This window comes from Oncorhynchus gorbuscha, linkage group LG09 (genome assembly GCF_021184085.1).
Source record: "Oncorhynchus gorbuscha isolate QuinsamMale2020 ecotype Even-year linkage group LG09, OgorEven_v1.0, whole genome shotgun sequence".
Taxonomy (NCBI): domain Eukaryota; kingdom Metazoa; phylum Chordata; class Actinopteri; order Salmoniformes; family Salmonidae; genus Oncorhynchus; species Oncorhynchus gorbuscha.
In genome coordinates, this window is record NC_060181.1 from 18,799,341 (window position 1) to 18,824,648 (window position 25,308).

The following is a 25,308-nucleotide window of genomic DNA, read 5'->3' on the forward strand; positions in this document are numbered from 1 at the left end:
TCGTAAAGATATTTTTAAAAACCTTTTACTCCCATATATTTTCCCTAACACCCAAAAGTACTCATTACATTTCGAATGCTCAGGCAGGACAGCAATATGGTCAAATTCACGCAATTAGCAATATAACGCATTGTCATCCCTACTTCCTCTGATCTGGTGGACTCACTAAACACAAATACTGCATTTGCAGATGATGTTGGAGTGTTCCTCTGGCATTCTGTGAATAAATCAAAACAAGAAAATTGTGCCGTCTGGTTTGCTTGCTAATGTAAGGAATTTGATGTATAGCATTTACTTTTACTTTTTACTTAAGTATTACATTTACATTTAAGTCATTTAGCAGACGCTCTTATCCAGAGCGACTTACAAATTGGTGCATTCACCTTATGACATCCAGTGGAACAGTCACTTTACAATAGTGCATCTAAATCTTAAAGTATGACAACTGAGTACATTTTCCATCATTTTCCATCACACTACCTTTTCCATCACTGTACATTTAAAAGCAAATATTTTTAGACTTTTACTCAAGTAGTATTTTACTGGTTGAGTTTCACTTTGACTTTTCTATTAAGTCATTTTTTATTAAGGTATCTTTACTTTTACTCAAGTAATGCAAACGATTACTTTTTTTCACCACTGTAAGATACTGTATACAGTAAGGATGATGTACTCATCTTAAATGTGTTTTTCGCTTTATAGATACTGTAAATGTAATTTGATAAGCATGGTAAAATATTGTATTATGTAAAATGCTTTATAATGTCTATTCTCATAAGTTTCTTATTTTAATGCAAAACACATTTGTCTCTCTCAGTCCTCCCACCCACACTATCTGGACAGTGTGTTTGTATTGTGGTTTGGTCCAACAAGTCACAAGTTATATAAAACCTATTTTGGCAAGCCGTGGGTTTGCAGGGTTTGTTGTTGTTGTACAATAAAAGGCTTAGCTGTTTGCAGACACTTGATGTTTGCTTTGCGTGTCACATAGCTAACACGACTGGAATTGGCGAGGCCTTGACTTATAGAGGGTTTTAAAACGTTTCCCTGTGATATATACTAAAAGTCCTTGGACAAATTAATCTGGGTATAAATATTCACTTTAACAAAACTGTTATTTTTTCTATGAGGTATGTACACTCTGACTGGTAGAGATTGAGATGGCTAGGTGTAAAGACAACGGTTCCTTAACTTAATTAATGGAAAAACTGTTGCCGGAAGGTGAACCTTTCTCTCAGGTCTACATCCACCACACACTCCTCAGAAAAATACAACCCTACAAGAGAATAACCCAGGGGAGAGACAAAAACAGAATAAAGTCTTCAACGGGTGACTTACAAAACTATGTGAATCCACTTAAAGAGAAAAAAAAGACCTTTGAGTGACTGACAGACGACGGTAATAAAAGTAAGACCAAACTGGTCATTTACAGCGCTATTTGAGAGGCCGCCATTAAGCTGTCAGCATTTCAAATCCAAGACACAATTTTTCAAGAACACATCCCCTTGTGTCTGTTACTTTTAATAGAAAGTCTTTAACCCCCTTTGACCTCTAGGGTCTACAGTTATTGACAGTTAATAGAGACTGTGTGGTCGGTGAAGAGGCCCAAACTGGTCTAATCATTTGTTTATAACTGAGGGGGTCTATTTTTGAAACACTGTTTAGATGGTTAAAAATAGAAGATGGTCGTCATTCACTCATCGCTCATTCCGTCCGAACACGTGGGTCCTCGGGGACCGAGAGGCCGAGAGAGGTGACCCAGTGACTCCCCAGGCCAGGAGGGGTCAGAGGTTCCAGGGTTTATCCCCATTATTCAATCTCTCATGGGACCTTGGACCAGTCCAGGACCACATCCGTGATTCAGTTGGCCTTTCAAATTAGTTTTAGTTCTCAAATTCTGTTCCTAAAAATAAGACAGGGAAATCAGATCAGGGAATTAAATTATTTAGCACCATTGTTTCCCAAAGGCCTATTTGTCATTTAAATCTCTCACAATCTCTCACAATGATTATGGATAACGTTTTTTCACATGAAGAAAGAGTGGATGTATATGCAAAACAACAAGGTCTCATGGCTCACAAATGCTGCAAATCATAACCTCAACAAACAATAGCACACCTCTGTGTGCTACCGCCAGTAGTCATTTAATACCACACAGTAATGCTATGTCAAAGGACCAAATCTTTCATGTTTAAATCTTCTTAAATATTGTTATACAACCAAATTAAGTGCAGGTTATGAGATTAGCTCATTAAATGTTACTCACAGCCATTTTTCCAATAAAGGGTAGACTGTGCCATCAATATTTGGGGGGGATGTGGGCTATTCCCTGCGTTGGCCATTTTGAGAGGAGCAGACAGCCTGCTGAGAAAAATACAGTGGTTCATGCTGGTGATCCGGGAATCCGAAAAGCCACCAGCAAAAAGCTATGAATTATTTTGAGCGCAAAATGCATTTTCTTTGAAGACCATGTGCCATTAGGGCCCTTTTGCTCCCTTTTAAATTGTTTTTATGCTGTGAGTAATGTTAACCTTTGCTATTGTAGTCATGGAATTTTCTCTCTCTCTCTTCCTCTCTCCCTCTATTTTTCCCCCTGACACAAAGCATGGAGGGATGGAATGGAAAGGAAATATAAAGTAGTGGAACCATTTACTGTGGGGAAGAGGTGGGAGCAGAAACCTTGTATGCTCTCTTCCATAAATGCCCCTTTTCAGATCTTTAGATGAGGTTCTGTGTGAAGTTCAGATCTTTAGATGAGGTTCTGTGTGAAGTTCAGATCTTTAGATGAGGTTCTGTGTGAAGTTCAGATCTTTAGATGAGGTTCTGTGTGAAGTTCAGATCTTTAGATGAGGTTCTGTGTGAAGTTCAGATCTTTAGATGAGGTTCTGTGTGAAGTTCAGATCTTTAGATGAGGTTCTGTGTGAAGTTCTTTGTCAGGTTCCTTGTCATTTACTTTATGTTCGTATGCTTCTTTTATTATTATTTCTTATTGTTGTTACATTGTCGAGGAAGGAACCTGCAAGTAAGCATTTAGTTAGAAGATGTATACCATGTGTATCCCGTACATAAGACTAATACAACTTGAAACTTGAGCAGCTTTATGACTGATTGAAGAGCTACTACACTCATGGGAGGAATAGCCAATAGAAGACCATTATGACATACTACATCACTACATTATACCTTGTTTTGTTTTTGTTTATGCATGTGTATAGATGATGTAATGCATTATTGATGAGGCCTGTACCATGTTTGACTATCATTGTTTTTAGTGTCTCAAAACTCAATTTGAGAGGTCCACAATGTGGTTTTAAAAAAATGAATTATCTGATGGATTAATTGAAGTACCTGACGGATAAAAAAAAGTCACAACCGGGTTCATAGAATCACTTTTTAAATGCTGACAGACAATTTGTTCGTTGGACATGGCGGGATCATTTTATGTCTGTAAAATGTATTATGCAAAAAATGGCAGTGGATGCGCTTTTATGCATTTAATTATTAGTCTGCAGATGAAATAAGTTATGATGAACTTCACATGGTGGTGAACGTGCAAGGTGATGAGTTTGATGCTCCTTTCCAATAAATATTGAGGGTCTTATTCAGGTGACATGGTGATCGATGCTTGGCTGCCGTTTGACAAATACAAATATTATCGCTCTTTTCCATAATAATCTCATAATATAGGTAGCCTACACACATAGTAGTGTGAAGATGTTCGGTGGGTGCTGAGATTGTTTCTGCCCACACTACAGATGGCTATATCGTTCCCTAATACAGGACTAGTAAAGGCTCAGTGCACTACTTTTGTGCAAAACAAACCAAAAATATTTATTTATTTTCCAGATTTTTCAGGGGTTGCTGCAGCACCCTCAGCACCCCTGCTTCCCGCGGCTATGCTTGCCCACACTGTATCTGCTGCAGTAGCTGTTGGCTAGAGCTCATGTGCCAAGGCCAGAGTGGGCACATTTGCTATATATTGCAACAGTTTTTTGTGACAAAACCATCAGTAGAGTTGAAAATGCAATGGAAACCCATTTAACTTGTATTATTTTTATTTTCCTGGGGCCCGGGAGATTTCCTGATCTGGTTGGCTTACCCAGTTGTTCTCAAACCTCTGTTTGTGTACCTCCAGCCAGTTCATGCATTTGATCTATTCCAGAACTAGCACAACTTGTCCTTGATTAGGTGAGTCAGGGCTAAAACAAAATTGTGAAACGTCTGGGGGTCCCTGAGAAGAGGTTTGAGATCCACTGGGCTAACCTAACTAGGAAAAAATCCGGATCCTAGTTGGAGGGTATACATTGTAAAAAAAAACTGCTGTAAAATGGTTTTATATGGGCTATGATGAGACTAGATCTTTTCTAATCAGGTCATATGTTTTTTAAATATTTTTTTAAAGACAACAACTGCGATTGCACAATATAACTAACATGGATGAGTTTGCTTTATGCAGGGTTGCATTGTGTAGGCCTTTGCATCTGTAATTAAAAAGTTATTCACTCAGTATTTTTTTTTTTTTAAAGAAAGACAAAAAGTTAAGACTAGATTCTCTCACTGGCTTCTTCAGTCTTCAAGCCACATGTGTTTGACTTGGCAAACTTTGCCAAATTGCCACTTTATTTTTCAGTTAAGAATGTAGTGCCTTATTTAATGTAACACCGATGGTGTCACTAGTCTTCTTATTTCTATATTTTGCTAATTTGTGATTGAAACCACTCCTCAGTAAAGGGCACATGACAGACCGCTTGTAGTTTGCCAAACGGTGCCTAAAGGACTGACCATGTGAAACAAGATTCTCTATACAATGCATTCGGAAAGTATTCTGATCCATTCAATTTTCCACATTTTGTTACGTTATATTTTTATCAAAACGTTTGCGGGCGGCCCTGCTGTACTGATCTCTGCAACATGGACAGATGGAAATCCCCACATAATGCTACAAATGAAGACACATACCCTACTGTATGTATCTCGAAATGTGGAGTTAGTATCTCAAAATGTTGACTTAATATCTCAACAGTTTTAGATAGTATCACTTTTTTTGGAAGGGGGTGGTGGGAATGGGCTTCCATAAATAATGATGGTATTATTATGGAGTGACATTTTTTTTTTTGATGTTTAACTAAATGCATCAGGGCTTGTGTAGGTATAGGGCCAATTGGTAATTCATTGGAAACACATTCCTCTAATACCTGTGTAGTAACAGTGTATTAATGAACAGTAATATGGATGGTTACATGATGACGATGCCAAACTGACAACCTCTACCGGTTAACAGCTACATACCACGCTACCTGTTGACCGCTCGATACCACGTGAACACTTGAGCCGCCTTTTTAAGCTCCTCTCTGCACCATCCGACAGCCGCGCGTGATTTCCATGGGAACGTCGTCAAGCAAAAGAAAATGACCGGGTTTGCTTGGTCAGAGTGGGCTTGGTTGGTTGACAGTAATCTTGCTATGGCTGCAAAGGTAAGTTCACCTTGTACGAGGAAAAAAACATTTAGTCAGTTGGTGAAATAGACAATGGCAGAATATACAACGACACCTCCGAACGCACGGACCACATTCTCACACACTGACTTCCTCCCCCATCTATTGATAGATGGCTAGCCAGCTAGCTACTAACGTTAGTTAGCCGGATAAGAGGATGTTCGAGGTTAACATTAACCAGTGGCAATGACATTGGGGCTTTACAGCGAGGAGGACGGGGCAAGGTGTTAATGGGATACAGCCTTTCCCTGTGATGCACTATGCGGAATCCGGTTATCAGACTGACCTGCCACTGAAACCGGTGGTCTCTGTCCGTCACACGTCTCGAGCCACTGGCTGATTAGCAAGCACGTGTTTGACGTGAAGCCGGCTCTAGCCTGGTAAGCTTTATAAGCTCCCTTGTGTAGCCTTATGCTATATGACGATTCTCCCAATATACATACAGTAATATAGGCAGGCTACTGTTGTTACTCGCGTCATTGCCGCAGATATTTCACATAATGTGAAAATGTCAACATTCTACAAGATACATTCAGCACGTGCCTTGTGTCGTCATGTGCCTCGTGCCACTGTTTTGAATGAAGTGTCCCCTCCCCAATTACCTTTATACAGCTGGATCCCCTTTTAGTATGACCAGCCCATTTCATTAGATCACTGTATATAAAAAAGAGAGTAGGCCTAATATTGACTTGTTGAATCCTAAACATGGTCAAAATAGCATGTCTCACTTTTACTACAAAGTGAGTAAAATATCTTACTGTTAACAAGACATGTAGGCTAAGTTAACATTCTCCTAATATGCCTGTTAATAGAATTGTAATTTTAAAAAGTGTATTATTATCAGGTTATTACTACAATATTGAGCTAATGAGAGCTTGGTTGTTGATTATGTTTGATAGGTAAATGTGGTCTTTGATGTAATTTCATGTAATTCTGTTTAATTTCTCCAGGGACAAAGGAGGGCTGACCCTACAGAGCTGAAAGCAATTTTTTTAAAGGTGAGTTGTGTAAAAATATATTCACCAATGTTGCCTTAGCACTCTGCGTACAAGACAACTTCATGTACTGGAAAGCCATTGTTAATAATGCATTAATTTGTGGCCTTCTTCTGGCTCAAGTCACCTAAACAAGAGTCAATAGCACATTCATGGTTTTCCCCATTGTTGTCTGAATCCTAACTTGAGATCCCTGCACACAACTCAAATTTCTACCATTGACATCAATGCATGATTTATGCGAAAGTCTCACATTACATGCAAATGATCTCAAGTTAGGTGTCAGCCCAAAGGTTTGAACATGTGTACAGTGTCTTCCTCAATCAGTAGATCATATATTAACAAATCAACAATGAGTTCTGTCTGTGTGTGTTTGTGTGTCTCTCTGTGTGTGTCTCTGTCTGTCTGTCTGTCTGTCTGTCTGTCTGTCTGTCTGTCTGTCTGTCTGTCTGTCTGTCTGTCTGTCTGTCTGTCTGTCTGTCTGTCTGTCTGTCTGTCTGTCTGTCTGTCTGTCTGTCTGTCTGTCTGTCTGTCTGTCTGTCTGTCTGTCTGTCTGTCTGTCTGTCTGTCTGTCTGTCTGTCTGTCTGTCTGTCTGTCTGTCTGTCTGTCTGTCTGTCTGTCTGTCTGTCTGTCTGTCTGTCTGTCTGTCTGTCTGTCTGTCTGTCTGTCTGTCTGTCTGTCTGTCTGTCTGTCTGTCTGTCTGTCTGTCTGTCTGTCTGTCTGTCTGTCTGTCTGTCTGTCTGTCTGTCTGTCTGTCTGTCTGTCTGTCTGTCTGTCTGTCTGTCTGTCTGTCTGTCTGTGTGTGTGTCTGTGTGTGTCTGTGTGTGTGTGCATGTGCATGCGTTTTTGTGTGTGTATGCGTTTGCCATTGCAGTATGCCAGCATCCAGAAAAAGGATGAGCACTACATGTCTCCGGAGGACTTTGTGACCCGGTTCCTCCACGCACACACTGACATCAGGCTGTCTAATGAGGCCACCTCACTGCTGGCTGGGGTAGTGGACCAGAAGAAAGATGGGTGTGTAGAAGATCAGGGCTCTTATCACAAACCCTATCAGAGTAGGAATGCTCATCTAGGATCAGTTTAGCTTTTTAATCATAATGAATAGGAGACAATTTGTGAATACAGGCCCTGACTATGAGAAGCATAGGCATTAGGCCTAGTTATAGGTTGGTTATGACAAGGACCTGGAGTATTTTGATAATTTGGTGGGTGGTCATGTTTGTCCTATTTCAAATGTGAATTGGAAATGTGTTTTTTGCATATCCCAACTCCCCCCGAGAATGGGGTAACAGCCAGGGTTCGCCAAGATCAAGATTTTTCACAGTGTCGCCTCGGGGATTCGACTAGCGACCTTTCGGGCACTTTCCCAAAAAAACACAGGACAACAGGGATTGATTTAGTATGTTTATTCACCATTACTTGCATTAAGTACATATATCTATATACAGTATATATACATGTCCAGTTTATTAGGTACACCAATCTACTACTGGGTCGGACCCCACTTTGCCTCCAGAACAGACAGAATTCTCCGGGGGATGGATTCTACAAGTCGGAAACGTTCCTCAGGGATGTTAGTCCATGCTGCATCATGCAGTTGATGCAGATTGGACAGCAGTTGACCACTCCCACCAGCCTGTACAGTTGACACCAGGCAGGTAGGGTCCATGGACTCATGTTGCTTGAGTCAAATCCTAACTCTGCCATCAGCATGACCCAACAGGAACCAGGATTTTTCAGACCGGGCAAGGTTTTTCCACTCCTCAATTGTCCATTGTTGGTGATCGCATGCCCACTGGAGCCGCTTCTTCTTGTATTTAGCTGATAGGCGTGGAAACCGGTGTGGTCGTCTGCTGCAATAGCCCATCTATGATAAGGATCGACAAGTTGTGTGTTTGGAGATGCCGTTCTGAATACTGCTTGTTTTCGCACACAGGACTGCCGCTGGCTGGATGTTTTTTTGTCACATTATTCTGGGGAAACCCTAGATACTGTCGTGCGTGAAAAGCCCTGGTGGGCGGCCGTTTCTGATATACTGGATCCGGCATGCCTGGCACCAAAGATCATACCACACTCAAAGTTGCTTAGGTCACTCATTTAGCCTTTTCTAACATTCAATTGAACAGTAACTGAATGCCTCGATGCCTGCCTGCCTGCTTTATATTGCAAGCCACATGACTCACTGTCTGTAGGAGTGAATAATTTTCGTGAACGTGGTGGTGTACCTAATAAACTGGCCAGTGCGTGTATATACTGTATCTGGCTTTGATCCTGTGTACTCCCCTAGCCCTTATTTTCTAATACACAGGATTCAATCCAATAAACAATTAATAATGTTTTGCTAACCACTTATTCTACCACAAATGTATCTGATTTATTTAGTAGAAAAAGAGAATCCTACAAATCCTCAAAGCCCATTTGTCAGGTGTTGTTCCCTTCCTTCTGTTGGTTGTTGCTAGCCTAATTCATCTCATCTTATCCCCCTCTCCCCCCCATCACCCCTATTTTTTACATTAATATGTATGTTTTTAATGATACATAATGACGGGCAATAAAATGTTAGGGTAAGTCAAAAAGAAAAAGCACGTTGCCACGGCAACCACCTGGGCTCCAGCAAAGAGCAGAGTGCATGCGGTCATGTTGCTCACATTATGAAGGCCTGCTTTAAAATGGAGTGGAGGCTGGCTGGCTGCACACATGCACTGTAATTGCCCGTGCCATTCAGCACTCCTGCATTGTGTGGATTTGGGAGCCAGATAAATGGCGACGGCATCACTGCTATTAAGGGATAAATCTATTAGGAAACCATGGCTTGGTCTCTGTATCTAAACCTCATTTGGTGTGATGGGGTGGTGGGGAGGGGATAGGAAATGACAAGGGAGCAGAAATGTCTGGTTTGATAGTTTGATCAAAGCCACAAAATCAGAGACCTTTGTTTGAATGCATCCATTTTGTTTACAGTTGACATTGTAGGTTAGTCGCCATGTATTTTGTTATTTTTTGCCAGTGAACCCTAAAAATATGTTATGATTTCCGTTAGACAATGAGATGGATGATTATGCCTAGCGCGGGAAGAGAGAACAGACAATGGTTGCGCGTGTCAACAACACCCCCTTTTATGTTCACAGAAAACAGAAATACATTGTTTTTGACAAGAACCTGTTGAGTGAGCTCCCTGAAAGAAAATAAACTAAGAAAATAATCTACAGAGTCTATTGTATTTTCATATACTCCCTCTATCTTAAATTACAGTATTTTTCAGGATGTGCATACTGCATACATTTCTTTTCTCTCTAACGCGTCTTGCTGCTGTTTTTACCCCAGGTAAGATTCCATTTCACAGAGATAAGTCAGGGAGGGGTAATTGTTTTTTTCGGAGTAGAGGGATTTTGGGTGTACGTAAACAGTGTAATGCATTTCTCTGCCTCCCTCTGTGACTGTGTAAATTAGGTGATACACTCACTGATGGCCATCACAGTTTCTCTCTCTCTGCCTTGAAATCACTTTTCTCTCTTGTTATTCAGCCTCCCCAGACTTGGCTGGCTGAGATAGATACACTCCCTTTCTGTCTATGTAGACATCCCTGCTGCTGTCGGAAAGATGTGTCAGAGATTTTTCCTGCCTTCCCTGTCTCTCTATATCTCATTTTCTTTTTCTCTCTCTTGCTCTCTCTTTCTCTCTCTTGCCCCCCCCCCTTCACCTCTCTCTTTTTCGATGGAAAACTCTTCCAAGTGTGAAACCCCTCCCAAGTCTCTTGGGGGTTAAAACTTTGTAAAGAGAGCATGCTGGGAAAATAGCAGTCCTTCCAGCCAGACATGTGTATTTTGGTGTGCCTGCTTGGAAGAACCCAAAGCATCCAGCCCACCAGCCGGACAGCTAGCGAGACAGACAGCCCGACTGCCAGCCAGCCAGTCAGCTAGCCAGCAGTCACCTCTGGGTGGAAGGATGTCAGTGACAATAGCAGGGACAGGGGATCATTGAAGGTGTCCTCTTACCCCTCTACTATCAGGGATAAAAGCTGTCGCTCCAGCCTAACCCGCCCAAATGTTTATGCTGTAAACAGTGTTGTAGGTCCTGGATAGCTGTGTTTACCAGCTGAAGATGACAAAAAAGTGTAGACATCATATACACCCTCGAACAAAGACATTAAGGATGTTTACCTACTTATCGACTTTGTATAGAGATACACTTTCAACCTTTGTTGACCTCTCACTCGGACTAAGAAAAGGCCACATGTACTGCATGATCATATTGACTGAATAGCTACTGATTTTAAATGAAAAATAATCCTCTCCATTTAGTATAGCATTAACTGCACATGTTGGGATTTATATCTTACATTTCCTGGACACATACTGTAGTCTCATGTTTGTAAATGCATTTTTTGTGCACTCAGACAATGTACAATCTGGTCACATGCCATAGTAGTTGGTAGATGGTTTGTTTGCATTACAACGTGCTGGCATCTCTTTTTTGGGGGTAATTGTTCTCTAGTTGTTTTTTATTTATTTTACTAGGCAAGTCAGTTAAGATCAAATCCTTATTTACAATGATGGCCTACTCTGGCCAAACTTAGACGACGCTGGGCCAATTGTGCGCCACCCTATGGGACTGTCAATCACAGCCAGCTGTGATTCAGCTTGGATTTGAACCAGAGACTGTAGTGACACCTATTGCACTGAGATGCAGCACCTTAGACCGCTGCGCCACTCGGGAGCCCCTAGTCATAGGAATGCTAATCAACTATCATAATCCTCATCCCTGGCACATTCACCATAGTGTGTATAATACCTCCTGAACCCTCTCACATCTCCCAAAGTCATCTTAATACCCCTGATAATCAACCCCTGATAATCAACAAGTTACAGTAACATTGTCATAATCCATGGCTTCATAACTACTGAAATGCTCAAAAACCTAAACAGATGCACATAAAAAAATCCTACTGCACGTCCCTACTGCATTTTAGGCAGTCTCTGTTCTCTCTCCTGCATTCCTCTGAAGTTTGTCTACAGTAACTCACGAAATGACCTTTTAAATTGGTCATTTTTAAGAGTTTTTATGTTTCAACCTATTTTAATTTTCAACATTTAATATGGTTCCAGCCACAAGAGCTGTACCCATATTAGCTTGTAGCAGGGCACTTTTGTGCACCTCCACCCAAATCCCACCAGCAGGCCCCTGTTTGAAAACAGCCAGCTTGCTAAGTCAATAAAACAATTACTTTTCCGATTTTTCTACACCGCAAGGCAGACAGAGCAGAGCATACCTACAAGCCTACAGATTCCCAATTAATCCCTCTTTGAATTTCATCAGTAACAAAATTAATTAGAGTTGCCAGGAAAATGTAATCATCTCTCCCCTGGAAATTGAAATAGATTAGAGATGTGTGCTCAGGGGATTGCTCATTAGAACTGACCCCGCATAATTATTGTATCCATTTGTGAAATTCATAATGGACTTCAGGCAACTTTGAACCGCGCATGAATTAAGACTAGATTGCGCCGTTGTCCCCAGGGGCTCCCATGGGAGTTCAAATGACCCTGTTGGTATCTTTGTCCTGTTTTTGTAGATGATGTATGGCCATTTGTAGTAATATCATAAAGAAGTGAAATACAACGATATTAGTGACACATACATGCTGCAGACTACACATCCAGAGAGAGAGAGAGAGAGACAGAAAATATATAGAGAGAGATAGATAGAAAGATAGAGAGAGAGAGAAAGACTGCAAGAAAGATATATAAATATAGAGAGATAGAAAGATATACAGTTGGGAGAACAAGTATTTGATACACTGCCTATTCTGCCAGTTTTCCTACTTACAAAGCATGTAGAGGTCTGTAATGTTTATCATAGGTACACTTCAACTGTGAGAGACGGAATCTAAAACAAAAATCCAGAAAATCCCATTGTATGATTTTTAAGTAATTAATTTGCATTTTATTGCATGACATAAGTATTTGATACATCAGAAAAGCATAACTTAATATTTGGTACAGAAACCTTTGTTTACAATTACAGACATCATACATTTCCTGTAGTTCTTGACCAGGTTTGCACACACTGCCGCAGGGATTTTGGCCCACTCCTCCATACAGACCTTCTCCAGATCCTTCAGGTTTCAGGGCTGTTGCTGGGCAATGCGGACTTTCAGCTCCCTGCAAAGATTTTCTATTGGGTTCAGGTCTGATAGACTGGCTAGGCCATTCCAGGACCTTGAGATGCTTCTTACGGAGCCACTCCTTAGGTGCCCTGGCTGTGTGTTTCGGGTCGTTGTCATGCTGGAAGACCCAGCCACGACCCATCTTCAATGCTCTTACTGTGGGAAGGAGGTTGTTGGCCAAGATCTCGCGATACATGGCCCCATCCATCCTCCCCTCAATACGGTGCAGTCATCCTGTCCCCTTTGCAGAAAAGCATCCCCAAAGAATGTTTCCACCTCCGTGCTTTACGTTTGGGATGGTGTTCTTGGGGTTGTACTCATCCTTCTTCTTCCTCCAAACACGGCGAGTGGAGTTTAGACCAAAAAGCTCTATTTTTGTCTCATCAGATCACATGACCTTCTCCCATTCCTCCTCTGGATCATCCAGATGGTCATTCAGACGGGCCTGGACATGTGCTGGCTTGAGCAGGGGGACCTTGTGTGCGCTGCAGGATATTAATCCATGACGGCGGAGTGTGTTACTAATGGTTCTCTTTAAGACTGTGGTCCCAGCTCTCTTCAGGTCATTGACCAGGTCCTGCCGTGTAGTTCTGGGCTGATCCCTCACCTCCCTCATGATCATTGATGCTCCACGAGGTGAGATCTTGCATGGAGCCCCAGACCGAGGGTGATTGACCGTCATCTTGAACTTCTTCCGTTGTCTAATAATTGCGCCAACAGTTGTTGCCTTCTCACCAAGCTGCTTGCCTATTGTCCTGTAGCCCATCCCAGAGAATCCCCAGAGGGATTCTTAAAGAAAAACTAACAGGTCTGTGAGAGACAGAATTCTTACTGGTTGGTAGGTGATCAAATACTTATGTCATGCAATAAAATGCAAATGAATTACTTAAAAATCATACAATGTGATTTTCTGGATTTTTGTTTTAGATTCCGTCTCTCACAGTTGAAGTGTACCTATGATAAAAATTACAGACCTCTACATGCTTTGTAAGTGGGAAAACCTGCAAAATCGGCAGTGTATCAAATACTTGTTGTCCCCACTGTATACAGATATACACCTGTTTAACATGGCAGAGGGGGAAATGTGTAACTTCATATGAAATCATTTTTACATGTGTAAAGTTGCCAGTCAACGTTATAGCAGTCAACTCAGACACAACACTGACATGAAATCATTCTCATTAAGTTTGACATTTCACTCAGCTGAGAAGTAGCCTACCTTTATCAAGATTTTCATAGATTGATCAGCTGTTCTGTAAATTGGTTTTGTCATCCAGTGTTGTATAAGTTGAAACTTGTGTTCTATAGTTCTGCTCTAAATGATTGCACAACAAGTGCTGTAAAATGTGTTCTAGTGATGCTGATAGTCCTTCTCTGCTCTCTCATTGTGGAACATGACATTATCTGAGTATACTTTTACCAGATAGCCTCACATTCAACTTTCTTTTTATTTGTCTCACTTCTCTCTCTCTCTCTCTCTCTCTCTCTCTCTCTCTCTCTCTCTCTCTCTCTCTCTCTCTCTCTCTCTCTCTCTCTCTCTCTCTCTCTCTCTCTCTCTCTCTCTCTCTCTCTCTCAATTCATGGTAAGCATATGTTAACATTGCCAAAGCGAGTGAAGTAGATAATTAACAAAAGTGAAATAAACAATAAAAATGTACAGTAAACATTACACTCACAGAAGTTCCAAAATAATTAAGACATTTCAAGTGTCATATTATGTCTATATACAGTGTTGTAACAATGTGCAAATAGTTAAAGTACAAAAGGTAAAATAAATAAACATAAGAATGGGTTGTATTTACAATGGTGTTTGTTCTTCACTGGTTGCCCTTTTGTTGTGGCAACAGGTCACACATCTTGCTGCTGTGATGGCACACTGTGGTATTTCACCCAGTAGGTATGAGAGTTTATCAAAATTGGGTTTGCTTTCAAATTCTTTGTGGATCTGTGTAATCTGAGGGAAATATGTGTTGCTGATATGGTCATACATTTGGCAGGAGGTTAGGAAGTGTAGCTCAGTTTCCACCTCATTTTGTGGGCAGTGTGCACATAGCCTGTCTTCTCTTGAGAGCCAGGTCTGCCTACGGTGGCCTTTCTCAATAGCAAGGCTATGCTCACTGAGTCTGTACATAATCAAAGCTTTCCTTAAGTTTGGGTTAGTTACGGTGGTCAGATATTCTGCCACCGTGTAGTCTCTGTTTAGGGCCAAATAGCATTCTAGTTTGCTCAGTTTCTTTGTTAATTCTTTCCAATGTATCAAGTAATTATCTTTTTGTTTTCTCATGATTTGGTTGTGTTGCTGTCCTGGGGGGTCTGTTTGTGTTTTTGAACAGAGTCCCAGGATCAGTTTGCTTAGGGGTCTCTTCTCCAGGTTAATTTCTCTGTAGGTTAGGGCTTTGTTATGGAAGGTTTGGGAATCACTTCCTTTTAGGTGGTTGTAGAATTTATTGGCTCTTTTCTGGATTTTGATAATTAGAGAGCCTAATTCCGTTCTGCATGCATTATTTGGTGTTTTACGTTGAACACTGAGGATATTTTTGCAGAATTCTGCATGCAGAGTCTGAATTTGGTGTTTGTCCCATTTTGTGAATTCTTGGTTGGTGAGCAGACCCCAGACCCCACAAACATGTAGGGCAATGAGTTCTATAACTATACAAGTATTTTTATCCATATCCTAATTGTTATGTCGAATTTTCTGTTCCTTTTGATGGCATAGAAGGCCCTTGCCTTGTCTCTCAGATCGTTCATAGCTTTGTGGAAGTTACCAGTGGAGCTGGTGTTTAGGCCGAGGTATGCATAGCTTTGTGGAAGTTACCAGTGGCGCTGATGTTTAGGCCGAGGTATGCATAGCTTTGTGGAAGTTACCAGTGGCGCTGATGTTTAGGCCGAGGTATGCATAGCTTTGTGGAAGTTACCAGTGGCGCTGATGTTTATGCCGAGGTATGCATAGCTTTGTGGAAGTTACCAGTGGCGCTGATGTTTAGGCCGAAGTATGCATAGCTTTGTGGAAGTTACCAGTGGCGCTGATGTTTAGGCCGAGGTATGCATAGCTTTGTGGAAGTTACCAGTGGCGCTGGTGTTTAGGCCGAGGTATGCATAGCTTTGTGGAAGTTACCTGTGGCGCTGGTGTTTAGGCCGAGGTATGCATAGCTTTGTGGAAGTTACCTGTGGCGCTGATGTTTAGGCCGAGGTATGCATAGCTTTTTGTGTGCAATAGGTCAACGGTGTCTAGATGGAATTTGTATTCGTGGTCCTGGGAACTGGACCTTTTTTGTCTTACTGAGATTTAGTGTCAGGACCCAGGACTGACAGGATCTGTGCAGAAGATCTAGGTGCTGCTGTAGGCCTTCCTTGGTTGGGGACAGAAACACCAGATCATCAGCAAACAGTTGACATTTGACTTCAGATTCTAGTAGGGCGAGGCAGGTGCTGGAGGCTGTGCTAGTGCCCTTGCCAATTCGTTGATATCTAAATTGAAGAGAGTGGGGCTTAAGCTGCATCCCTGTTTTTTGCCAATTTTAACCACACAGTTGTTGTTTGTGTACATGGATTTTATAATATCGTATGTTTTACCCCCAACACCACATTCCATCAATTTGTATAGCAGACCCTCATGCCAAATTGAGTCAAAGGTTTTTTGAATTCAACAAAGCATGAGAAGACTTTGCCTTTGTTTTGTTTGTTTGTTTGTCAATTATTGTGTGCAGGGTGAACACGTGGTCTATCGTACGGTAATCTGGTAAAAAGCCTATTTGACATTTGCTCAGTACATTGTTTTCACTGAAGAAATGTACAAGTCTGCTATTAATGATAATGCAGAGGATTTTCCCAAGGTTGCGGTCGACCCATATCCTATGGTAGTTATTGGGGTCAAATTCGTCTCCACTTTTGTGAATTGGGGTGATTATTCCTTGGTTCCAAATATTGTCGAAGATGCCAGAGCTGAAGATGATGTTAAAGAGTTTACGTATAGCAGATTGGAATTTGTGGTCTGTATACTTTATCATTTCATTGAGGATACCATCAACACAACAGTCTCTCTCTCTCGCTCTCTCTCCCTCTAATTCTCTCTCTCTCTCTCTCTCTCTCTCTCTCTCTCTCTCTCTCTCTCTCTCTCCCTCTAATTCTCTCTCTCTCTCTCTCTCTCTCTCTCTCTCTCTCTCTCTCTCTCTCTCTCTCTCTCTCTCTCTCTCTCTCCCCTCTAATTCTCTCTCTCTCTCTCTCTCTTCCTCTAATTCTCTCTCTCTCTCTCTCTCTCTCTCTCTCTCTCTCTCTCTCTCTCTCTCTCTCTCTCTCTCTCTCTCTCTCTCTCTCTCCCTCTAATTCTCTCTCTCTCTCTCTCCCCCCTAATTCTCTCTCTCTCTCTCTCTCTCTCTCTCTCTCTCTCTCTCTCTCTCGCTCTCTCTCCCTCTAATTCTCTCTCTCTCTCTCTCCTTCAGGTTGATCTCCTTCCAGGAGTTTGTGGCTTTTGAGTCGGTCCTGTGTGCTCCAGATGCTCTCTACATGGTCGCCTTCCTGCTGTTTGACAAGACTGGCAAAGGAGCAGCCACCTACGGTACGTAACCTTCCCTCTGGTTTGATTGACAGCTCTATTTTAGCTCTAACCCTCTAATCCCCTGGTATGATTTGTGACATATGAGAGACCTGTGAGACCTGTGATATGCAGGTGACCGTTGAAGTACAAAGTGTTTACACTTATAGCTAGGCTTTTAATATGTAAGTGAAGGAAGAATTCTTAGTACACTGTGAGGTCTTTTATTTACTGAAAGTAAATTTCATTGGACATTTTGTTATTTTGGAAGAAGTTGATAATAAAATATGTTTTACTCTCTCAAAATGACAAAGAATTATATTGTCACACATAACCATCAGAGTCAATGACAGTAACCTTAGCCCCTATGAAGGTGACAGTGTAAGCACCCCTATGGAGATGACAGGATGACAGATATTGGTTTTGGAAGGGTGGAGGGGTGGAGGGGGAGAAGACATGTCTGTCGGAGAGGAGGGGAGTGTGTATGTGATTGGCACCATTACCCAGAAGCCTCCGAGCCCAGAGGTTAGAAGAGGAGACATTTGTACGTGTTGCTCATTTCACATTTCCCTAATTGATTTAAACAACTCTAATTTTGCCTTCTGTAGGTGTGCCACATTAGCACATTAGGACTGATTTGAAATGCAGCACACATATCTTGGGCACAAACAGAGAGAAACTAAATTCCATTCTAATTGTTGCTTGTCGGCAGGGAGTAAGATCATTGTGGTTCATTATATATGCACATATGTTAATTTTCATATTTTAAAAGCTCAATTAGACTATTTATCTGTGGCTTGGTGTATCTGGTTTAGTAATTGAAAGGTCTGTTGTTTTTCTGCCTTCTGAAAGGTTAATGAATATAGCCTACCTGCATGCTACTGTGGCTACGCTAGGAGATGCAATAAGAAGTCAAATATTTCACATGCCCATACACTGCTGTCTGTACCTCATGTTCTGCTACCATTTTAACCTGTGTCTGAGATTATGGTCTTGTCAAAGTCACTTTATTGTGATCCATTCCATCATTTTCTCTTTGCTTTTTCATTAGATGAAATGGCCTTCTCCATCTCAACCACTATAACAAGTCGCTCCTTTATAACTTATTAAAAGCATTCATTGCTGCGGCTTAGCTGCATTAAAGACAGTTTGTTTTTCAACATCAATGGCTTGTTCTGATTTCTTATTTCTTTTCAGAACATTTTTGTACTCTCTTTTCTTGTTTGTTAGTAACCTGTGTAATTTATATTAAGTGAACACGGAAAAACATATATTTCTACATGAAGGGATGAATACACTGTTATTTCTTAGTGTTTCATAAAAATACATCCATAATTTGTTGGAATAAAGTTCCACAAACCGTGACATGAATGCATGTTAAAACGGGATTGTACTGCAGCCAAAGAGATAAAAAAAGAGGATAAAAGGTTGCCTGGGTGTTGACAGGTCCATAAAGGCTGATAATATAAACGGCAGGTCTGGAATGGGGAATGGCACTGCAGTGTTACACTGTTGAGTAAATGCAGCATTTTTATTGCCTCATTAAAGTGTAAAACCTGCTGGAGCTGTCTTGTTCCAAAAGGTAGGCCCTGACTGGGGAGAAAATCACACTCCATATTTCTAGTGTGCGGCCCAAATCCCTCTCTCATTTCTCTTTAAGTGATTTATTCCCCTCTTAGTTACACTGATACATACTAGCAGGTTTGAAACATGTTTCTGGTTTCGTGGCGTAATAAGGAGCAGGTTCCTCTGGCTCTGTTTGTTTGGGTTTCTCTGATAAGGGTGTAATCATTTGGGCTGGTGTTCAATGTCTCCCACCTACATTACCTCTATTGGCTGAGACTGATACAGAATTTAAAAAGTGTGTAATCACATAGCTTCACATATTTTATAGCTACAGTATGCCTACAGTACTGTCTAATGCTTCCATCAGATGTCAATCCATCATCGTTGTTGAGCCCTGTGGCTTCAGGAACCTATAACTTTCATCGTTATTAACACATACTTTTCTAATATGAAATCTCTTAAAACCTGGTCAATGATCATTTCAATGACTTGATACAAAATAATACCTTTTGACATAATACACAACAATGTCCACCATGTCTGCAAGTAACCAAGTCTTGTGACGCAATGCTACAGCTAACCAGCCATCTACAGTAGTCTGTAAACATTGTCTGAATGAAAAGGGGACTGATTTCATTAAAGGTGCTCGTCTCGTCTCTCCTCAGAGGACGTGAAGCAGGTCTTCAGCCAAACCACAAACCATCAGCACATCCCCTTTAACTGGGACTCTGAGTTCATGCGGCTGCACTTCGGCATGGAGAGGACCAAGCACCTCAGCTATGGAGAGTTCACCCAGTTCCTCCTGGTGGGTTAAAATTCTCTATATCACCTTGCAGTCACATAGACTGTCTCTATCTTTCTTTCTTTCTCTTTCGCAAATCTCTCTCTATTTTTTACTCTCTCTTTTTCTCTCTCTCTCTCCCTCTCTCTCTTTCTGTCTGAGCAAATTCTTTGTCCACGTCAATGTGTCTCTGTCAGTCAGATGTCCGTTTAAATATGCGTCTCCCTCGTTATCTCTCTGTCAATGTTTCTATCTCGCTCTCAATTTCATCCTCTCCATTCGTGTCCGACTTTGTCTATCTGTCTGTCAAGTCTTTTTCATTTTGCCTTCAGACCCTGTATGTTAATTATTGTATGGAATGTTCTTCTGACAAAGTCAATGAAACCACATCAGTTTTCGTGTTTGACCTTTACTATAACCTCCTTGTCTGTATTCAGACTGTGTGTGATGCTGATGGTGTGTGTGTCTGTATTCAGACTGTGTGTGATGCTGATGGTGTGTGTGTCTGTATTCAGGCTGTGTGTGATGCCGATGGCGTTTGTCTGTATTCAGACTGTGTGTGATGCTGATGGTGTGTGTGTCTGTATTCAGGCTGTGTGTGATGCTGATGGTGTGTGTGTCTGTATTCAGACTGTGTGTGATGCTGATGGTGTGTGTGTCTGTATTCAGGCTGTGTGTGATGCTGGTGGTGTGTGTGTCTGTATTCAGACTGTGTGTGATGCCGATGGTGTGTGTGTCTGTATTCAGGCTGTGTGTGATGCCGATGGTGTGTGTGTCTGTATTCAGGCTGTGTGTGATGCCGATGGTGTGTGTGTCTGTATTCAGGCTGTGTGTGATGCCGATGGCGTGTGTCTGTATTCAGGCTGTGTGTGATGCCGATGGTGTGTGTGTCTGTATTCAGGCTGTGTGTGATGCCGATGGTGTGTGTCTGTATTCAGGCTGTGTGTGATGCCGATGGCGTGTGTCTATATTCAGGCTGTGTGTGATGCCGATGGCGTGTGTGTCTGTATTCAGGCTGTGTGTGATGCCGATGGTGTGTGTGTCTGTATTCAGGCTGTGTGTGATGCCGATGGTGTGTGTGTCTGTATTCAGGCTGTGTGTGATGCCGATGGCGTGTGTCTGTATTCAGGCTGTGTGTGATGCCGATGGCGTGTGTGTCTGTATTCAGGCTGTGTGTGATGCCGATGGCGTGTGTCTGTATTCAGGCTGTGTGTGATGCCGATGGTGTGTGTGTCTGTATTCAGGCTGTGTGTGATGCCGATGGCGTGTGTCTGTATTCAGGCTGTGTGTGATGCCGATGGCGTGTGTGTCTGTATTCAGACTGTGTGTGATGCCGATGGTGTGTGTTTGTATCCAGATTGTGTGTGATGCCGATGGTATGTGTGTCTGTATTCAGTGTGTGTGATACCCATGATGTGTGCGTGTCTGTATTCAGTGTGTGTGATGCCCACGATGTGTGTGTGTCTGTATTCAGCCTTGGCTTGATACACATTCTCAGGTTCCTCTTCTTGGTCCTGTTTCCCCAAAACAGCATATTAACCTGATTCTACTTGGTCCTGTTTCCCCAAAACAGCATATTAACCTGATTCTACTTGGTCCTGTTTCCCCAAAACAGCATATTAACCTGATTCTACTTGGACCTGTTTCCCCAAAACAGCATATTAACCTGATTCTACTTGGTCCTGTTTCCCCAACACAGCTTGCCATATTAAACTGATTCTACTTGGTCCTGTTTCCCCAACACAGCTTGCCATATTAAAGTGATTCTACTTGATTCTGTTTCCCCAACACAGCCAGCCATATTAAACTGATTCTACTTGATTCTGTTTCCCCAACACAGCCAGCCATATTAAACTGATTCTACTTGGTCCTGTTTCCCCAACACAGCCAGCCATATTAACCTGATTAGTCATCAATGAAACACTGAGGGTATATTTTAGAACATGCTGGAATTAGTTTTCCATTACAGTTAAGTGACGTAACCACCAACATAGACCTACTCCACCTACAGTGGGGAGAACAAGTATTTGATACACGGCCGATTTTGCAGGTTTTCCTACTTACAAAGCATGTAGAGGTCTGTCGTTTTTATCATAGGTACACTTCAACTGTGAGAGACGGAATCTAAAACTAAATTCAGAAAATCACATTGTATGATTTTTAAGTAATTCATTTGCATTTTATTGCATGACATAAGTATTTGATCACCAACCAGTAAGAATTCCGTCTCTCACCGACCTGTTAGTTTTTCTTTAAGAATTCCTCCTGTTCTCCACTCATTACCTGTATTAACTACACCTGTTTGAACTCGGTACCTGTATAAAAGACACCTGTCCACACACTCAATCAAACAGACTCCAACCTCTCCACAATGGCCAAGACCAGAGAGCTGTGTAAGGACATCAGGGTTAAAATTGTAGACCTGCACAAGGCTGGGATGGGCTACAGGACAATAGGCAAGCAGCTTGGTGAGAAGGCAACAACTGTTGGCGCAATTATTAGAAAACGGAAGAAGTTCAAGATGACGGTCAATCACCCTCGATCTGGGACTCCATGCAAGATCTCACCTCGTGGGGCATCAATGATCATGAGGAAGGTGAGGGATCAGCCCAGAACTACACAGCAGAACCTGGTCAATGACTTGAAGAGAGCTGGGACCACAGTCTCAAAGAAAACCATTAGTAACACACTACACCGTCATGGATTAAAATCTTGCAGCGAGGCCTCCCGGGTGGCGCAGTGGTTAAGGGCGCTGTACTGCAGCGCCAGCTGTGCCATCAGAGTCCCTGGGTTCGCGCCCAGGCTCTGTCGTAACCGGCCGTGACCGGGAGGTCCGTGGGGCAACACACAATTGGGTTAGGGAGGGCTTGGTCAGTAGGGGTGTCCTTGTCTCATCGTGCACCAGCGACTCCTGCGGCGGGCTGGGCGCAGTGTGCGCTAGCCAAGGTGGCCAGGTGCACAGTGTTTCCTCCGGCGCATTGGTGCGGCTGGCTTACGGGTTGGATGCGCACTGTGTTAAGAAGCAGTGCGGCTTGGTTGGGTTGTGTATCGGAGGACGCATGACTTTCAACCTTTGTCTCTCCCGAGCCCGTACGGGAGTTGTAGCGATGAGACAAGATAGGAGCTACTACAACAATTGGATACCACGAAATTGGGGAGAACAAGGGGTAAAATAAAAAATAAATAAAAATCCTGCAGCGCACGCAAGGTCCCTAGAACATTTTTGCAGGGAGCTGAAAGTCCGCATTGCCCAGCAACAGCCCTGAAACCTGAAGGATCTGGAGAAGGTCTGTATGGAGGAGTGGGCCAAAATCCCTGCGGCAGTGTGTGCAAACCTGGTCAAGAACTACAGGAAACGTATGATGTCTGTAATTGCAAACAAAGGTTTCTGTACCAAATATTAAGTTATGCTTTTCTGATGTATCAAATACTTATGTCATGCAATAAAATGTAAATTAATTACTTAAAAATCATACAATGGGATTTTCTGGATTTTTGTTTTAGATTCCGTCTCTCACAGTTGAAGTGTACCTACGATAAAAATTACAGACCTCTATATGCTTTGTAAGTAGGACAACCTGCAAAATCAACAGTGTATCAAATACTTGTTCTCCCCACTGTATACCCTTCTATCCAAAACAGGGTACATTTTCTCCTCTGTAGTATAATCTGTGCTGCTGCCGCATTCCTTCTGTATTTGTGGTGTGCGAGCCATTTTCCAATATGATGTCTAGACGTGAAATCAGGGGAGAGGGCGAGTGGAGGAGAGGGAGAGTGGGGGGTCGGCCGTGCCAAGTTTTCATCTACACTCACTATATCTGAATGAGCTTTCTATGTTACACTTAACTTGGACCAGATGGGCTACACACTGTGAAGAACACACTGATATTGTGTAAGTGTGTGTGTGTGTGTGTGTGTGTGTGTGTGTGTGTGTGTGTGTGTGTGTGTGTGTGTGTGTGTGTGTGTGTGTGTGTGTGTGTGTGTGTGTGTGTGTGTGTGTGTGTGTGTGTGTGTGTGTGTGTGTGTGTGTGTGTGTGTGGGTGGGTGGGTGGGTGTGTGTGTGTGAGCGTGTGTTAATGTGCGTGTGTCTGTGTGTGTGTGTTAATGTGCGTGTGTCTGTGTGAGGTGCAGCCAGTTAGAGTAGAGAATGTATTTTGCATTCATGGCTTGCCCAGTTCCACTCCACTGGTTTCCAATACTTCATACCAGGAGTACAGCAGTAATGCTCATAGCTCAACTATGAAATACACATTTCCTATTTCACTCACTTCATTTAGTCAATTTATTTAATTCAGGGCTTGTGATTGAAGTGTGTTCTTGGTAGTAGAGGAGAACAGTGCTGTTATGAACCCACTGAGACCTGAGTGAAGATCTTTAAGACTTTAACAAACTATTATTCATATTCCTCAATTATTTGACAACACTGCTATTTGAAAAGACTATAAAGTATGTTCCTATTTGTGTTGTGAATGGTAAAGATAATACAGATTGAAGTAATGTATCTCACAGTTAATCACCGGAAAATGTAATATGCTTCTCATACAACACGCACTGTAAATAATGAGGTTAGTTTTCAGTGGTTTTCTCTATGGGGTTTCTCATCCTTATACTTTGTGTTTACATGTGTGTTGTATTCATCCATAATGATGACGGGCCAGATGCAAACAAGATGGGATTATCCCGGAAAACGTTCGCACTGCAAATTTCTCACAAGGGCTCTCTCGCCAATTACTGTCACTGTGGAAGCCAGAGATTCTCCAGAATTACTTGATGTGCATCTATTTAGGGCATAGAGTGTGATTTGGGATGCTGACATTATTTTTACCCTCTTGTGTCGTGGATGCCAACCAAGGGCTGAGTGACTTCACATTGTTGTGTACATAGCGTGGTTTGGTGATGTATGCCATGCGTAGAGGTGGCACATGGTAGCCAATAGCTATGTCAGATGTGCTGGCTGGCACACTGAACATGGATGGAGGGCATTAAAGTGGCTTTGTTATGTTATGTCTGAGCTTTTTAAAGCTACAGTCCACGATTTGGGTTGTGTTTTCAATGGTAATTTCAACGCTCGGAACCAGAGGAAACAGTTTGAGGGAATCTATTTCTCCTGCAGGTATTCCATTATTTAAAGATCTTAAACAGCGGGAAAGACGCCAACGCCTCTCGTATTGAAACCCAAAACAGAGGTGGCTCGTCAAATGTTTTTTATTCCATCCAATCCAGAGACAATTGAAGTGAATGTAAATGCCGTGGTAGTCTGGGTATTGGTCGTACATCTCTCCTCATGAAATCAAAACCATGTCTCTAAAACACTCACAGTTGTAATAAGTTACGTTTTAACAGGCTAAAAGTGGCTAAACCCGTAAACTGCTACATTCTGGGCCGCAATTGTTCTGTTGTTCCATGTGGTTGTGGCAGACAGCTCCTAACTCTGCTTAGTGTTGTCTTGCTCCAGTCTCTGTAGCGCAGGGATATTTTTCCCACCCTTCTCTTCTATTGACTATACTGCTCCAGCTCTCTTTTCATGTGATGTTTTTCTCTGTGGTAGTCCCCCCCACCCCCAATTTGAACCTATTCATCAGAATGTTTAAAAAAAATCTGATTATGAAAATGTCTCTTTCACAAGTTATTTATGTTTATTTGCAATATGTTCCTTTGGGTGGCTTCCATTTTGGACCTCCTCAGTACATTTAGTATAACCACCCCTAATGATGATTTTCCTAATTGATCGTTAAATGGCGGTAGGTAGCTGACGAGCTCATATGCAGAA

General features: G+C 42.0%; 1 protein-coding gene across 2 annotated transcripts in view; it reads left to right on the forward strand.

Annotated features, from left to right (window-relative positions):
* Positions 1-5,341: 5,341 nt before the first annotated feature.
* Positions 5,342-25,308, forward strand: part of LOC124043243 (calcium-binding mitochondrial carrier protein Aralar2-like) — a 141,928-nt gene continuing 121,961 nt past the window's right edge. For both annotated transcript variants that reach the window (XM_046361605.1, XM_046361606.1), the window contains exons 1-5: positions 5,342-5,474; positions 6,446-6,493; positions 7,366-7,508; positions 17,100-17,215; positions 19,423-19,562. In XM_046361605.1, coding sequence (XP_046217561.1) covers positions 5,409-5,474; positions 6,446-6,493; positions 7,366-7,508; positions 17,100-17,215; positions 19,423-19,562 — 513 coding nt within the window. In that variant the 5' untranslated portion in view covers positions 5,342-5,408. The remainder of the gene's footprint in view (positions 5,475-6,445; positions 6,494-7,365; positions 7,509-17,099; positions 17,216-19,422; positions 19,563-25,308) is intronic.